The sequence below is a fragment of the Trachemys scripta genome, chromosome 9, assembly GCF_013100865.1.
Source record: "Trachemys scripta elegans isolate TJP31775 chromosome 9, CAS_Tse_1.0, whole genome shotgun sequence".
Taxonomy (NCBI): Eukaryota; Metazoa; Chordata; order Testudines; family Emydidae; genus Trachemys; species Trachemys scripta.
The window spans coordinates 42117618-42135054 of record NC_048306.1 but is presented as its reverse complement, the minus strand read 5'-3'; the positions used below and the strand labels follow the sequence as shown (position 1 = coordinate 42135054).

Genomic DNA, 17437 nt, shown 5'->3' with positions numbered 1-17437 from the left:
TTTGGTCTTTAAAAAGATATTGAACTTGATAAAGCATGGAGGTACCATAAGGATTAAATGCTAAATACCAAAGCCAAACAACACTAGTTACCTGTGTCTGGCAAAAAGTGTCTGTCAGTTTTGCTACTTTGAATGAAAGATTCAAGTGGATTTTAATAGCATTATTTAAAACAAAACAAAACCAATTCATCTTAAACCTACAAACCAGGAGTGTTGATTTAGATCCTTAAAACCTCTCATATTTACACAATATATACACACACACACACACACACAGAGATACATACATACTCTTCTGCTTAACATCCCTTACACTGCTTTAATTTTTACACAGCTGTACATAGATTACATTTGTATACATTTGGGGGCAGTTAAGTTCCAACAGAAACCCCTTATGTTCTTTTAGCGCATTTAACTAAATTGTTTATAGTCAAATGATTTAAATCAGATTGTCTCTTTGCCTGGCTTATTTACAAACATTCCTTTGGAAAAGGGCCCATTTTTCCTTCAGAATGGCTGCAAAGAAACCAAGAATTCTTTTCCTATAATACTTTTCCTTTTTAACATTTTCACAACATTCCACTGCTTAATTCCCTCCAGTCTCTGCAGAGTTAACTTCTCACTCTCTTTCCTTAAATCACTTGCTTATCTCCCAAAATGACACCTTCATTAGCTCAGATTTCACCATTTCAAGTATTGTCCCAGGGATCTGAAATCCCCAGGCCTGTACTTACTCTTTCCTTACTCCTGCCACTATGCCCCTCAGGGCTCCCAACCTGTTTTCCAATCTCTTTATCTGCCTACTTGTCTGGGACCGATCCTGCTTTCCTCGCTGAACCGTCCTTTCCCATGCGCACAGGCTTTGTTCCACTACCCATTTAACAAGGAGGGTGGACTCCTCAACTAGCCTCCACACCTCCTGGTCCCTTTTCTTCATCTCCTTTTTCTCTTGTTGTTCTGGGGTGGTCATTCTGCCAGATAGATAGTGAACCTTTCTGACAGAAGGCACAGGTACTCTGCTGTTATTTACTGTGTTAGACTATATCACAGGGGTGAGCAAACTTTTTGGCCTGAGGGCCACATCAGGATTCCAAAACTGTATGGAGAGCCAGGTAGGGAAGGCTGTGCCTCCCCAAACAGCCTGCCCCCTATCCACTCCCTCCCACTTCCCACCCCCTGAATTCCCTCCTCAGAACCCCGGACCCATCCAACCCCCCCTGCTCCTTGTCCCCTGATGGCCCCCTCCTGGGACCCCCACCCCAACCACGCCCCCCAGGACCCCACCCCGATCCAACCCCCCCTTCTCCCTGTCCCCAGGCTGCCCCGCCCCCTGACAGGCTCCCTGGGACTCCCACGCCTATCCAACCCACCCCCTGCTCCCTGTCCCCTGACTGCCCCCCAGGACCCCCTGCCTCTTATCCAACCCCCCCTCACCCCCTTACCATGCCACTCAGAGCACCAGGATTGGCAGCTGTACCGCCCAGCCGGAGCCAGCCACGCCGCCGCGCTGCCTGGCAGGAGTTCGCAGCTCCGCTGCCCAGAGCACTGGCGGCACGACGAGCTGAGGCTGTGGGGGAGGGGGAACAGCAGAGAAGGGGCTGGGGGCTAGCTTCCCTGGCCAGGAACCCAAGGGCTGGGCAGGATTGTCCTGTGGGTCAGATGTAGCCCACAGGCCGTAGTTTGCCCACCTCTGCTCTATCAGTTCAGAACAAAAGACTTTAGGCTGCCCGCATTCTCCACCAAATTTGTTACCTGCACACATTAGGGCACTCCACCTTTTCCCAGTCCATAGGGCTCCAGGTGTAACCTGGTTAATTTATGAGAGGGGTAGCTGTGTTAGTCTGGATTTGTAAAAAGCAACAGAGGGTCCTGTGGCACCTTTAAGACTAACAGATGTATTGGAGCATAAGCTTTCGTGGGTGAATCCACACTTTGTCAGATGAATTTAGGCACCCCCACCTTTTCCCAATTCGTAGGGCTCCAGGCAAAAAGCACCTACCCTTACCCAATCCGTAGGGCTTAGGGCCACCCGTACCCAATTTGTAGGGCTCAGGGTGTAACTAACCTGGTCAATTTAAGTACCCACACCCTTTCCCCAATACATAGGGCTCCAGGTGTACACTACTTCTGCAGGTTTGCAGGACCTTGTACCAGTGAAAGAGCCTTACACAGTAATATACTACATAACCTCTATTTATTAACAAACACCATAAAACAGACTGCACATGCTACACATACAGTGCTCACCACTACCAATAAGACAGATGAACTTTTCTTGATGGCCAGTCAGAATCAGGTCCATCTGGGGGACTCCGGTTTCTGCACAGTGTCCTTGGCAGAGTGTTAAAGTCCGGCAGCTCTGATCTTTGGGGCTCTGTCCTGGAGTTGGTTCCCAAAGAACTTCCTTTTGGACCCCAGTTTATATAGTGAAATTTGAATCCTTTTTAGCTGTACCTTAACCAATCATTTTACTGAAATCTATCTAACCAATCCTAACATATTGTAACATAATTTTCTGACCAATTATATCTCACTACCCTAATTAACTTACACCTAACAACATTAATTATACAGCAGACAGAAACAATTAAAGAACCAGAAAGAGACCAAACAGGTAAACAATAGAGAAGTGGGGACCATCATGACAAAACAATAAAGAAATGAGGATTTCACAACCTTCACTATTGATAAGTGATTTCTTGACAGACAGAATGCTATCAGACTAAGTTTTCTTTCACCATCTTAAAATCTGTTTCTTTATCTGGTAATAGTGGGTGCTATTAGGACGGGTGTGACGTTGCACTCTATATGAAAATATGCTAATGAGTATGAATATTATGTAACTGGAATATGATTCATGCAAAAGGTCTCTTGTAAGGTATCATTACAAAGCTTATAATCTACTGAGTGTGGTCATCCTATTTGTATACATGTATCATTCTTGTATCTGAAACTAGAAATATAAAATATAACTCTGAGGGCCTATTGTAATTATGCAAAGTGTGGGCCATTAATGGTGTTTTGGAATCTTGATGGCTCCCATTAACCAGGACAATTGTCTATAGATGGCCCTGTTTTACTTGTAAATCTTCCTGTATACATGTGTGCAATGAAGTCTTACAATGACATGTGATCATGTCACCTGAACAGGAATCCATCTTTAACCTGGTGCTTTTCCATTGAGAAGAAGGGGTGGGAACCCAGAGAGGGACAAAGGATTCCTGCCTTATGCAAAAGATATATAAGTGGGTGGAACAGAATAAAGGGGGCGGCAATCATGAGAAATCCCCTAGCTCCCACCTGAGCTGGAACAAGAAGTGTACCAGGGGAAAGGATTGTGCCCAGACTAGGAAGGCGTCCAGTCTGTGATAGAAGCTTATTGAAATATCTCTGAGGGAGGAGATTTTATCTGTATTCAGCGACAAAGAGGCCTGTGGCACCTTATAGACTGACAGACGTATTGGAGCATAAGCTTTCATGGGTGAATACCCAGATGTATGACATGACAGATACCCACTGAATACAGATCCAGACTAACATGGCTACCCCTCTGATACGATCTGTATTCAGTTTTCTTACTGTATCAGGCATAGACTTGTGGGTTTTATTTTATTTTACTTGGTAATTCACTTTGTTCTGTCTCCTATTACTTGGAACCACTTAAATCCTACTTTCTGTATTTAATAAAATCACTTTTTATTTATTAATTAACCCAGAGTATGTATTAATACCTGGGGGAGCAAAGAGCTGTGCATATCTTTCTATCAGTGTTATAGAGGGAGAACAATTTATAAGTTTACCGTATATAAGCTTTATACAGGGTAAAACAGATTTTTTGGGGGGTTGGACCCCATTGGGAGCTGGGCATCTGAGTGTTAAAGACAGGAACACTTCCTAAGCTGCTTTCAGTTAAATCTGCAGCTTTGGGGCACGTGGTTCAGACTCTGGGTCTGTGTTGGAGCAGACTGGCATGTCTGACTCAACAAGACAGGATGCTGGGGTCCCGAGCTGGCAGGGAAGGCAGGGGCAGAAGTAGTCTTGGCACATCAGATGGCAGCCCCAAGGGGGTTTCTGTGATCCAACCCATCACAATGGGGTCTCCTTCTTAACAGCCTAATATTACATTGTTTTAATGTAATTTAAATGGAATGTGAGAATGTAACTTCCTGCTTCTCAGCTAATGGCTGCTGCTTGGCTGCTCTTTTAACCTGTCTGCAGATGAAGGCTTTAGGATTTAGGCCTTTCAATATGGTTTCAGACAAAGACCTTATCCTTACATAGGGAAGAGGCAGAGAAGGGGGCAAAGTCTTGAGGATAGAGGTGGACCAGGGGCAGGGCCTGGGGGAAGAGGCAGAGCAGGGATGGGGCCCTGGGGGGGAAGAGATGGAGCCGGGGTGGGGCCTTGGAGAAGAGGCAGGGCAGGGCCTTGGGGGTCTGGTGACCAGCAATTAGAAAGGTAGCAACCCTAATACACTCACCTACCTCACTTGGGGGGTGTAAGGTCTAATCAGTTAATGTACGGACAGGGCTTCAAACAGGCAAAGTTCTAGATAATGCCAAATACTCCAAAAAATCAGGCCCAACATTTCTCAAATTGGGCACCCAAAATTAATGGAGATTTTTGCAAATTATAAATTTAATCTCTCAGCCTCCATGCCCCATTTCTGCAAAACGAGACAATACTTGGTCATCTCACAGAGACATTTGGAAAATAAACATTAATGTGGCTGAAGCTCTGTAATGCTGCAGAGAGATCACCATGGAAATGCTCGTGTGAAATGTGGTAATTCTGTATTCTCCAAGGGTTTTGGATGGTGGCAGTAAATAAGGCAGGGGCCATAAACTGAATGATGAGAAACAAAAGAAATATTGAATTCCCTGAGTACTGTCCCTCCTGGACACTGAATAAGGCAGAGTCCTGTGGGAAAAATACTATATGATCATGTAATTAAAGACAGCATTATTATGCATACGCACAAGGGGTGTGGGGAGAATTAAGGCTGCATGGGCAACCTTTTGGCATTTCTAATTATTGAGTGCTTGACTTTGCAACTAAATAACATACTTTAAACATAGATTTTTAGATTCATGGATTCCAAGGCCAAAGGGGACCATTGTGATTGTCTAGTCTGACCCCCTGCCCAGCACAGGTCATAGGATAAGGAGAGAATGGGAAATTCCCATGTTTTAGAGCTAAAATCACCTAAATGTGTTGTGATTGGTCACTGTTAATGGGGTAAGATTACTGCCCCCTTCTGGACATTGCTCTATGGGTATCAATGGGGAATGGAGCGGAGTGAGCTTCACCATCATGGCAGCCCCCACCCCCTGGGGTGGGGGTGGAATATACCATCTCACTCTTGGGCTACTGCAGAAGGACATCCTGATCAGATTGGGTCCCTCCCTTTGGTCCAATCACATCATGATCACACAGGCTTTGGCTGGCTGCTGAACTCCTGGGCTGTGCGCCTACAGCTCCTGCTCTCACCCTCTCCCTAATGTGCCAGTTTCCTTCCCCACCTCATTCCCCTTCTCTCCGGTCTCCCCCTTCCTGCTGTCCATGTAACAAAAGTCTGGCTTAGCCCCCAACACAGCTCCACCTGATGTGACATTGATGTCAGCTGGGGAGCAGAAAGGCAAGTAAAGAAGCACTTGTAAACAGTCTGATGCTGCTAAGTGTTGGCTATATCTGAGAGGCTGCTCAGACTACACAACAGGTCCAAACCATCCTAGCAGCCACCTTCTCTCTTTCCAAAATAAATAAAATAAAACCATCTGTCACAGGGTTGGCCGTAGACCAAATGGCGCCCCAGGCGAGGAGCGTCTTTGGCGCCCCCTTCCATTTGTTAAACTTTGTATACCTTATTTTTTATTGCATTTGTAGCCCATTTCACGACTTTGAGGCACTATTTGAATTCATGATTTAGCCCTGTCCTATAAGACAATAAATTTGCACCCTTAGGATCTGTAAATGTGTATTTATTCATGCTATATCCCTGCGAGGGCATGCTAGGAGATTCAAAGAAAATGTAGCTCTCAGAAAGTCTGGAAGGTTCCACAATATTCTACAAAGATCCAGAACATTCTTGGAGATTAATGAAAAATGAATCCACATACTTCCACTTGGAAGATTTTACTTCAAATATTCTATTTTCCCTCTTGTCGCTAACAACAAAAACAGCATCCCAAGCTCAGCAGCCCCCAATCCTGGCACCCCAGGTGTTGACCTAGGTGGTCACCTGGGTAGCCTGCCCCTAAATCTGGCCCTGATCTGTCATATCATCTACAAAAGAGTAAAACAAGAAACTTCCCCTCTAAACAACTCTGTACAGCTAAAGGAAGAAAATAAGGGGAAGTGTTACACTGGGAGTGTTGACTTGGGAAGTTGCAGACACTCCTTTGGCTGTGTGCATAATAAAAGATTAACAATGGGACACACCAGCAGTAACTGTATGCAAAGCTCCAAACCTGGCTGTTCATGTTGTAACAGTAAACCAGAGTTTTTTCTTTAACTGGGCCCCAGTCACTCCCCCGTTATTGACACAAAGAGGTGCAGGATAGATGGAAGCTTTGGAGAACCAGGAGGCTGGCCCCAGAGGGAGGAGCAGGGTGGTTTGGAGGGGATGTGGTGAATGGAATATGAATAGCATTCTACTTGTTTCCCTCCCACTTTGAGCTGGATTCAAATGTCTAGGAATTCCTCTTAAAATCGAACACACATCATAGAATCAAGCACTGCCCAAGAAATCTGGGAAAAACTAAATACCGCCCCCAACCCCCAGGACTCTGAACAGGCAGCACTTCTTCATGTGCAAACATAGAGTCTGGTGCAAATCAAGGACAGGCTTTATTAGGAGACAAAGAGAGACAACATCAACCCGGGAAACAGCAAAAATAGATTGGTATATGCAAAACACTCACATGTCTTTGGCCATTGTCTTGTCACTCAGCTCCCCACCCCTGGTGGGAATGGCAGTGTGTAGTGAACACTCACATGTCTTTGGCCATTGTCTTGTCACTCAACTCCCCACCCCTGGTGGGAATGGCAGTGGGTAGTGTGGTCCCCCAGTGCAGCCACTCCATCCCCGAACCCAACTAGAGAGATTTCAGGTTTAATGGTGCTGAGCAGGGCCAGCTCCAAGTTTTTTACTGCCCCAAGCAAAAAAAAATGTCCCGCGTGCCCTGGCCCCGCCTCAACTCCGCCCCTTCCCTGCCCCATTCCAACCCCTTCCCCAAATCCCCGGCCCCGCCTCCTCCCCTGCTGGGGGAGGAGGCGGAGGTGAGCTGGGGGGGGAGCGGTTCCTCTGCCCCTCCAAGGTTACTTCCTGCGGCTCTCCCCGCGCCCCCCACTGCCGCAGCTGATTTGCGCAGCAAGCCTGGGAGGGAGGGGGGAGAAGCGGAGCGATGGCGGCGCGCTTGGGAGCAGGCAGAGCGGAGGTGAGCTGCGGCAGTGGAGGGTGGTTCCTCTGCTCCCCCCCCCCCCCCAGTTACTTCCTCCGGCCCCCCCCGCTCCCCCCCACCTCCGCAGCTCACCCGCTCAGGGCCGGCTCCCGGCTTTTTGCGCCTCAAGCAAAAAAAAAAAAAAAGGATCCGGAGTGCCACCCCTTGGAAAGTGCCGCCCCAAGCACATGCTTGGAGCACTGGTGCCTAGAGCCGGCCCTGGTGCTGAGCAGGGGGCCCCCACTGGAGTTCTTTCTGCTTGGCTACTGCTGTCTGTGGCTTCAACACAATGCTGCTTCTTTCTTTTCCTGTGCTCATTCTCTCATTTCAGTCCCACTGTCCCCCCAGTCACGGATCTGCAGGATCAGAGCTATGCACCAGCTTTTACACAGCCTTTTGGAGGAAACCCTTCAGTAATGCAGACCCCCAAGGAGTCTCGCTCTTCCTTCAGGGTAGGCCTTGCAGCGTCACCGCCTCCAAGATTGAGCCTCTGGCCTTCAGCCCTTCTGCTTCACCTCAGGAGCTCTGCTCAGCGAGTCCAGCTGAGACAGACTCCTGCTCAGAGCCATGTACGCTCTTCAGGGACTAATGCACCTTGGCAAGTATTTGCAGTGACACCAGGCTGCCTTTTCAGACAAGTAGGTGTATTAGTGATCTGGAACAGAGCCTCAGAAATCCTTAGGCTAGCACAGAGAAATGAAGGTTAAGCCAGGCCATCTGACCAGGCCAGAGCAATCCACCAGCCAAGCGATAATGGATTCAATTTCAAGCTCTGTCTCTCTCTGACCCAGTGGTTCTCAACCTATTTACCATTGTGGACCGCATCCAATACTACCTGTATGGCCCTGAGGAGGTCACAGGGGCTGCAGCTGTGTGCTGATTGAGCTGCAAACGGCCCATGGGCCGCAGGTGGAGAACCACTGCTCTGACCCTTCATCAGTCCCTGCTGAGAGCTTCTTCCGGAAGCTCATTCTTATCCCCTGCTGTCAGCTCTTAGCCCTTTGTTCTCAAGCTGGTCTTTGCTCAGCTGCCCTGCTGGGAGGCGAAGGGGAAAATCTTTCCTCTTGGTCACTGATTGCTAGGTGTAAATGATCTGGTCATTGGGTCCTCCCATTGTCTCTTTTGGATTCAGCATTGATATAAGTTGTTTTCAACAGGTTCCAGTCAGTTTCTTAACAACCCATTTGTTGCACCCCCAAACAGCAAGGTGCCACACCCCTCAGGTGTCTCCTGTGCTGCCCCAAGAGCAGATTTTACCCTCTCCCCACACTGGATAGCAATGCAAAGTACAGAAGGAAACGGAGGCACACACAGGATTCATAAGAATATTATAAAAATTCCCACTTTGTCACATCACTCAGCTCAGAGTTTGTGTTCAGTACTGGTAAATCCTCGACATATCACTTGGAGGATGTGTAGGTAGAAAGCTTATGGAACTGATCTCTCTCTGCGGATGCTCTTTCACCTGTTCACCACCAGATGTGGCAGGGAGCGCTCTACTACAGGGCTTATAATTAAGACACTTGCTCTTTATAACAAAAAGAGACAATCAGGGCCGGCTCTAACTTTTTTGCTGCCCCAAGCAGCAAAAAAAAAAGCACCGCCCCGCCGAGCCCCCCCCGCCGAACGCCGCACCACCAGAACCCTCCCCCCGAGCGCTGCGCCGCCAGAGTGCCGCCCCCCCCGCGGAATGCCACGCTGTGCTGCCCCCCACCACTCAACAGGTGCCGCCCCAAACATGTGCTTGGTTGCCTGGAGTCGGCCCTGGAGACAATAATGAAGAGTGGCCACAGGCTGCAGGGAAGGGTGGAATGGGGGATGGGAATTATTACAGAGGATATTCTGGTAGGTCCTGGTGAAATGTAACCCCTACTCCTCTTATATTTGGACACTTGAACAGAAATCCGTAGTAGCCCTTTTGCTGAGTGTGATGGCTTTATGCTGCAAGAGTGGATAGCACGGGGTAGAAGGGCTGTGGATATATTTGGACAGGCTGTGTATTGAAGATGACCTAATGACATACAGTCTTTTCTCACCCCTTTCCCCCACCAGCTGGACCCAAACGCAACAAATTCATCAGAAGGAAACTGGAAAACTCCTCCAAGGAGAAGAAAGGTGAGCGAATTCCACATTTCAGTCTGGCATTGTGCTCCTCAAAGCCATCATGGTCTTTAAAAATAAGCTAAGCCAAGGCACCCTCTCTACCTGGATTCCATTGTGAATTTCTCCTTTGTGGCATGTTATTGCCCCCTCTCCCCCAGTGTGTTCATGTGCATGTATAAGTATACGGTCTTAGATGCATACGTGTGGGTATGGGGGAGTGCTGGTATGTGAACGTGTTACTTCCCAGGGAGCCTGTTCTTCAGTCTCCTCAAGGGGAATCCATTGCAGGAGAGACTCTTCTACAATCCAGGTGCTCCAGCTGTTAAGAACTTTCACCTAAACATTCCTTCTTTCACTTCAGGCACTCGCTCCTTGTCCTGCCTCCAACCAAGCTTGCATACCACTGCACGCACACTGACACACACACCCTTCACTCTAGTACAGGGTGGCCAACCTGAGCCTGTGAAGGAGCCAGAATTTACCAGTGTACATTGCCAAAGAGCCACAGTAATATGTCGGCAGCCTCCCAGCAGCTCCCACCACCTGCTTCCAGTGTCTCTCGCCAATCAGCACCTCCCAATCAGCTGTTTTTGTGGAGTGCAGGAGGCTCTGGGGCAGAGGGAGGAGGAGTGAAGGCATGGCAGGCTCAGGGAGGGGGCGGGGAGGGGTGGAGTGGGGGCAGGGCCTGTGGCAGAGCCAGAGGTTGAGCAGTGAGCGCCCCCCCAGCACATTGGAAAGTTGGTGCCTGTAGCTCCAGCCCCGGAGTCTGTGCCTATACAAGGAGCCACATATTAACTTCTGAAGAGCTGCATGTGGCTCGGGAGCCACAGGTTGGCCACCCCGCTCTAGTATATGAGCGCTTCCCTTGGAAAATCAACAGCAGTGGCACAGGCCCTAGGGGACTTGTTACCAGGTGTGCCCATTACTTTGGGGTATGCTCATTTATTCGGGTTACTCCTCTGGGGAAGGGGGTTCTGTAATCCTGTCAATGTACTGCTTGTGTCACTTGTGTTTTCATATGGAGCTTTACTTCTCCCTTCTGCAAGTCCCCTCCCAATGAAGCTATCCTGCAGAACCTAGGTTCCCTAGGGCTGGGTTACTGCAGCCCCAGAACCAGATAAACACCCACCCACCCATTAACAGAGCAAGTCTGAGCGGACCGAGTCAATCAGCACTGTCAAGCTGACCCCTTATATGTCTTTGGACTCACTGGGCTGGAGGAAGCAGCACTTTCAAGTTGTCTCTCCTTATATGCTCCTGGGCTCCATGGACTGCGTCGAGCAGCACTTTCAAGCTGTTACCCTTATGTGTCCCAAATTCAGCACGTCCCTATCCCTGCTCCCCCAACACAATTGTACTGGCAGTAACCTACTCGATGAGCAAACCCCATGGTATTTTGGGCGCTGCAGGGATCTTTAGCTTAGGTAAAAGAAGCCTAGCTGTAGAGTTAATGGGGGAAGCTAAAAACACAAACGAGTAAAGTTCAGCAAGAGAGAGAGAAGCAACCAACTTAACCATAGAAGTTATTTATTGAATAATAGTGATAACTACACAAGGAGGACTAAACCAACCTAACATACATGATTAAAGGTTAATACCTAAGGTAGAAAGGAAAACAGAGAGAGAGAGAGAAAGAGGGGGGGGAGATCTCACCCACTCCATGAGGCTTGAACTGGTCAGGGTTCACAGGTGATGGTGGTAGCTGAGGGTCCTGAATGCTGGAGACAGGCAGAGCCCCCAGCATGATCAGTCAGAAGATGGAGTTCCAGTGGAACTGATGCATAGGTTGGATCTAAGCATCAGAAGCCTGACTGGAGGGTGAGTAAGGATTTTTGTAGAGAAAATACACTGGTTGAAGGGAGAACACTAGATTTGTTTATAGGTAAACTGATGACTCAAGGGTTTTCTTTAGGCTAGACAATAGGATCTGATCACTCTTGGCTATGGGTGGTGTTTTCTTCCAGGGAGCTCACAATGCAACTAGGCTGCTTCAGTATTTGGATATCAATTAAGGATTCATTACTAGAATTAGTCTGATAACTGCTGAGCTGGGTGTGTGTGCAGGTGTAGGTTCATTAGCATCTAGAGCAGAGATTCCCATGATGCAGTGCTTCCCTGCTTTTTCTGGTCCCAGAATTCAGTGTGGTTCTCTGTTCTCCATTCTGTATATAAATGGAGATGTCTTCCTGTCCCATCTTCCATGCAGATGAGGCGAGGGGAGTTGTCTCTGCTCTCCATTCTGTATGCAATGGAGATGTCTTCATCTTGTCACCCTTGTCAGGAGGGGTCTAGGTGTGTCTCCCAACGCCCTTCACTGCTCTCTACAAGTTTTGTCCTCTAATGGGTTTTGGTTTAAGCAGAGGCTGGGAGGGGAGGGGGAAGGTGTCTTTCATGAGTCCGGCTGGATACTGCACCCTGGGTCCCCAGGAACACAGAGGTGTCTGGTATCAGACTCCATAGAGTTTCTGGCACATCTCCCTTTTCAGGATTGGTGGAGTGGCTCTGCTTGGGATAGGGTTTTGGTCTTCGGTTTGTGTTTGTTTTTTTATGGGTTTTGACTTTGAGGGACATTATTTTATTTTTGTGTGTGAATAAAAAGACAGACCATTCTTACAGGAATTCTTATAGGAATCACCTGGAAATCAAAGATTCCTCCTGCCCCAAACTGTTTTCTGGAAGGTGTCCATAAATGAGTTTCCTCCATGGGCAGGGTCATAAATACAGTATTTCCAGGTTCCCTACTTGTGACGGGTTGGATCACAGAAACCCCCTTGGGAACTGCCACCCGATGTGCAAAGACTACCCCTGCTCCTGTTTTCCCTGCCAGCTTAGGACTCCAGCACCCTGTCTTGCTGAGCCAGACACTCCCGTCTGCTCCAACACAGACCCAGGGTCTGAATCACTTGCCCCAAAGCTGCAAGTTTACCTGAAAACAGCTCACAGAAGTGGTGCTTGTCTTTAGCACTCAGATGCCCAACTCCCAATGGGGTCTAAACCCAAATAAATCAGTTTTGCCCTGCATAAAGCTTATGCAGAGTAAACTCACAAATTGTTCGCCCTCTATAACACTGATAGAGAGATATGCACAGTTGTTTGCTCCCCCAGGTACTAATACATACTCTGAGTAAATTACTAAATAAAAAGTGATTTTATTAAATACAGACAGTAGGATTTAAGTGGTTCCAAGTAGTAACAGACAGAAAAAAGTAAGTCACCAAGCAAAATAAAATAAAATGTCTAATCAAACTAAATACAGATAATCTCACCCTCAGAGATGCTTCAGTAAGTTTTTCTCAGACTAGACACCTTTCAGGCCTGGGCACAATTCTTTCCCCTGGTACAGCTCTTGTTCCAGCTCAGGTGATAGCTAGGGGATTCTTCATGATGGCTCCTCTCCCCCTCTGTTCTCTTCCATCCCTTTATATATCTTTTGCATAAGGCAGGAACCCTTTGTCCCTCTGGGTTTCCACACACACACCCCTACTGGAAAAGCACCAGGTTAAAGATGGATTCCAGTTCAGGTGACATGATCACATGTCACTGCAAGACTTCATTGCCCACTTGCCAGCACACACACATACAGGAAGACTAACAGGTAAACACAGCCATCTGCAGACAATGGTCCTTGTTAATGGGAGTCATCAAGATTCCAAACCATCATTAATGGCCCACACTTTACATAATTACAATAGGCCCTCAGAGTTATATTTCATATTTCCAGTTTTAGATACAAGAGTTGTACATTTATACAAATGGGATGATCACACTCAGTAGATTATAAGCTTTGTAATGATACCTTACAAGAGACCTTTTGCATGAAGCATATTCCAGTTACATTATATTCACTTCTTATTATGTTTTTATAAAACCATATAGACTGCACAGCATCACACTACGGACATACCAAAAGCTTTGTATTCTCAGCACCGCCCTGTGCTCTTCTTGCCCTGCCAGAAGGCAAGAGTTCATTGCCAACACTCAAATGTTGCAAAAGCCAGGAAGTGTGGAATTCCCCTTCAAGATGATCAAGACTAAACAAATCATAGATCATGATAAAACAGAAACAGAGATAAGGGGACTCTTCCTACACAACACAAACACACAACCTTAATTCTACCCTTGTGGGGATGGCAAGAGGAACTAGGAATACAGTTACCTTAGCCCTCCCCAACCAAACATGCTATTTTTCTCTGTGCCCAGCATAACTTCAGATCAGGACTGCTACTTGTATGTGCCAATAGATCCCCTCTGTGCTCCAGGTAGCACCATGGATCCAGGCTGGGGGCAGAGATCACACTGAAGAAAAAGGCTTGGGAAGGTGACAGAACTATGATCTCTCCCTGAGGAGCTCCTTAAGGCAGGGACCACAGGGGCAGAATTAAAGTTGCATGGCTGTGCTATGTGGGAAATGTGTTCTGAATTGTGTCTGTCCTGGCTTTGCAGCATTTGTGTTTGGGAATTCAACACTGCCATTCTGAAAGGGCCCAGAGAGCAGGATAAAGGGAATCACCTGGAATCTGCATGCCAGCTTACCTATGGGTTTTGCACATGAAATTTCCCTTGGATTCTGAGAAAGTGCAGTAGTGAGGATAGCATGACTAAGAGGTGTTTGGGGAGGGGGCTTCCTGGGTGTTCCTCAGGTACAAGCCCTGGCAGGTCCCTCCAGGCCCTCAAAGAGCTGGAGGGGACAATTGATCAGTTGTGAGGTGATCAGCTAGTAGCTTGGATGACAGGGAAGCCCCAGGGTTCCTATTGCACATTGGGCTCAGCATGGGGGGGAAGGGAATGGCTTCTGAACTCTCCATTTTCCCAAGAGCAGGGGATGGGGATTTGCAGAGTCCCTTCCCCAAGTTTTCTTGGTTCTTGCTCCCAATGTGCAGAAACCCCACCCTCCCAGACAACCAGCCCCTCCCTGCACACACTGCTGAATCACCCCATGGCCCCAGCTCCAATGGCTCTGACCCCAACATCTCACCTCACACTCTCAGCAACAGCTGCTGTGCCACAGAGCAGCCAGAACTTGGCAAACTCTCCAACAGAACTCCCTTCTGTTTTTGAGCAGCCTGCCCCTCTGTCTCCACACACAGCCTGGCAGCCGGCCTTGTTATAGTGCCAGTCCCCATCTTGGAAAACATTTCCAGCTGAGATTCAGGAGACCAAGAGTCTGTAGGGAAGGCTGTCCCCTGCTGCTTTTTCCTCACCTGTTGGAGCTTTTTTAAAGGTATAGACCAGTTTCCTGTTTAAAAGAGAGCTCTTCCAAGTGCTCTAAAATCTGCATACTTACAATGATTGTCTTGAAATTTGCTATGCCTGATGGGAGTGTAGGGCAGGGTTAGTGATCCAAATGTGTGGTCATTTGAATAGGGAGTTCCCGAGACACAGCCCTCAGAAAAAAACAAAATAACACAAAACCCAAACAAACAGAAAAACACCAGCATTTCATTAAATTCACAGATTCCAGCAAGTTAGTTTGAAGTTTGAAACCCACCCATGGAAGAAATTGGATAATGAACTGTAAATGTTTTGGGGAAAAAATGCTCCATCATTTTTTTTTTTTTTTAAAGAAATGTAGTCTGAGTACAGCAGCCTACTCAGAAGGTGCTGGAACTGTTTTTGAAACGAAGAAAAGAATGACATGTGAATGATCACTGGGAGGGGAGGGTAATTAGAGGTGCAAAAGTATGTGGGAAGGGAGCGTGGGTCTTCTCAGTGATTGATGTGTAATTGGAATGGATAGCAGTGGAGGGCAGAGAGTTTGGGGCGCAGGTAAGGGAGACAGGAGGGGTTGGGGGAGAGGGAGAAGACAGAGGGGCTTGGAGACTGTGAGGGGTAGCGGAGGAAGTTGGGGGTTTAGCGGGTTACCTTGGGCAAGTCACTCAACCTCTCTGTGTCTGTTTCCCATCTGTAAAATGGGGATCATTATGTAAAAGTTCTTTGAGATCTACTGGTGAAAAGCACGATATAAAAATGGTGTCTTTGGATTATTACCTAGCCAAGGAGAGAATGACAATGGTCTAAATGACAAACCTTTCTGTCTCTGTTTAAAAAACTGGGCAAGTAAATAGCAAAAAACTTTGTTAACCCAGAATGAAGCTTGTCTGGTGATACTTCACGCCCTTCCAGAACATTGAACTCAGCAAAACTCTAACTTCTAACATCCAGGAAATACAGAGTTAAGGGAAATGCCCACACAACCATAACTCCACCTCTTTGAGTGATGCCCTAGTATGCCCATAACACACACACTCCCGCTCTGCCTTGTCACTGTAATGGACAGATGCTACCTGCACTTGCTTTGTGCTCAAACACTGAGTCTGCTCCCTGACACAATACCACACTTGTAAAATTTAACAGCCCCTTCACACAGGATATCACCTAACCCTGTACTGTCCCCTCCCCATCAGTAAACCCAGCCTGTTTTTATATCCCACCTCATGACTGACAATTCCCAGGCAAGACCACCCCAGTGCCCTGCTCCAGACCAATCTCCATTGAAATGGTGCAGACTGGAACCTCAAGGTCTATGTGCACCTCCTTCCTTTGATCACACACATGGGGTGGTCTCAGACCCAGATCTCCTCATGTCACAGTCACAGCTCTCCCAAGCTGCTCCAGTTTATTCCTCTACCATTCAGAACCACTACACCCAGCATACTGAATGTAGCTGCAGTGAATTTAGATATTTCCCCGTGGCTATTGCCAGCTTGGGACGGGAGGCAGAGTTAAGGATCTATGGGCATTCACCTTAACTCAGTTTTGCTGAACTCGCATTCCAGAAGAGCGCAAGCCATCACCTGGCAACCTTAATGCTGCATTAACAAAGTGTTTTGCTATTTCATTGGCTTTAAGGCCAAAAGAGGCCATTAGATGGTTTAGTCTGACCTCCTATATAGCAGAAGCCTTTAAATTTCACCCAGTTAACCCTGTACTGAGCCCAAGTAATTTGTGTTGCACTGTGTCCCAGAAACACGTTCAGGATTTGAAGATGTCAAGAGGTCAGGTGTGTTCAGTACCCAGAACTGAAGTCAGATTTTCCAATGTGCCCAGCACCCAATGTGCAACTGATGCACTGACCTCTCTTGGAAATCTGGCTTATCATGGTACTAGACTCTCAAAGTTTATCTAAAGAAAATGTTTCTGGGCCTCATGAGGGCAAGAAAAATCTTGAACACATGGCCACAGTGTTACCGATGCAGCGAAGCCTGCCTGAGTCAGTCACTCTGAGTGGAGAGTTGCCCTGTTGCATTGCCATAGGGTGTTAACTCTGAGCCCATCTGATTGGCAGATGCTCCCATCACCACCATCCCGGTATCTGGGCTCACCCTATTGTGGCTCTTCTGTGTTGGTAGGATTACCTCCCCACAGCCCTCTGCTTTGTGGGTAGGAGTTGAACCCTTGTTCATTCAGGAAAGAGCCTGACTCACCTGCAGGCAGGGAGCTGTGGCCTGGAGGTGGGGGAGACCCCAAGCTGTCTAAAGAGGAGTGGTGGTGAGCAGCCCGCAGCTCAGCTGATGGTTCTTTAGCATCTGGCTCCTGTAGGGTTACCATATTTTGTGCCTCCAAAAGGAGGACACTCCACGGGGCCCTGGCCCCGCCCCCAGCCCCGCCCCCAGCCCCGCCCCCTCCCCCGCCCCAACTCCGCCCCCTCCCCAAAGTCTCCGCCCCCTCCCCTGCTTCCCGCGAACATTTAATTCGCGGGAAGCCTGGGCAGGTAAAGGGGGGGTGGGGGGAGGAGGTGCGGCCCAGGCTGGCCCCCCGGCGGCTCCAGCCTGGGTCGGCTCGGGCCCTGGGGTGCCGGCCCTGGCCCCCGGCTGACCACCCCCGGCCCGCCCAGCACTGCCGGCCGGCCCCCGGCGGCCCAGCGCACCCCCCGGCCCCGCGACCCCGGACCGGC

General features: G+C 48.2%; 1 protein-coding gene across 1 annotated transcript in view; it reads left to right on the top strand.

Annotated features, from left to right (window-relative positions):
- The window catches only part of ARHGAP36 (Rho GTPase activating protein 36), a gene marked incomplete in the record, with an annotated part of 89955 nt that overhangs the window by 27342 nt on the left and 45176 nt on the right, over nucleotides 1-17437 (top strand). Inside the window, 1 exon segment of the mRNA XM_034782071.1 lies at nucleotides 9493-9555. Coding sequence (XP_034637962.1) covers nucleotides 9493-9555 — 63 coding nt within the window.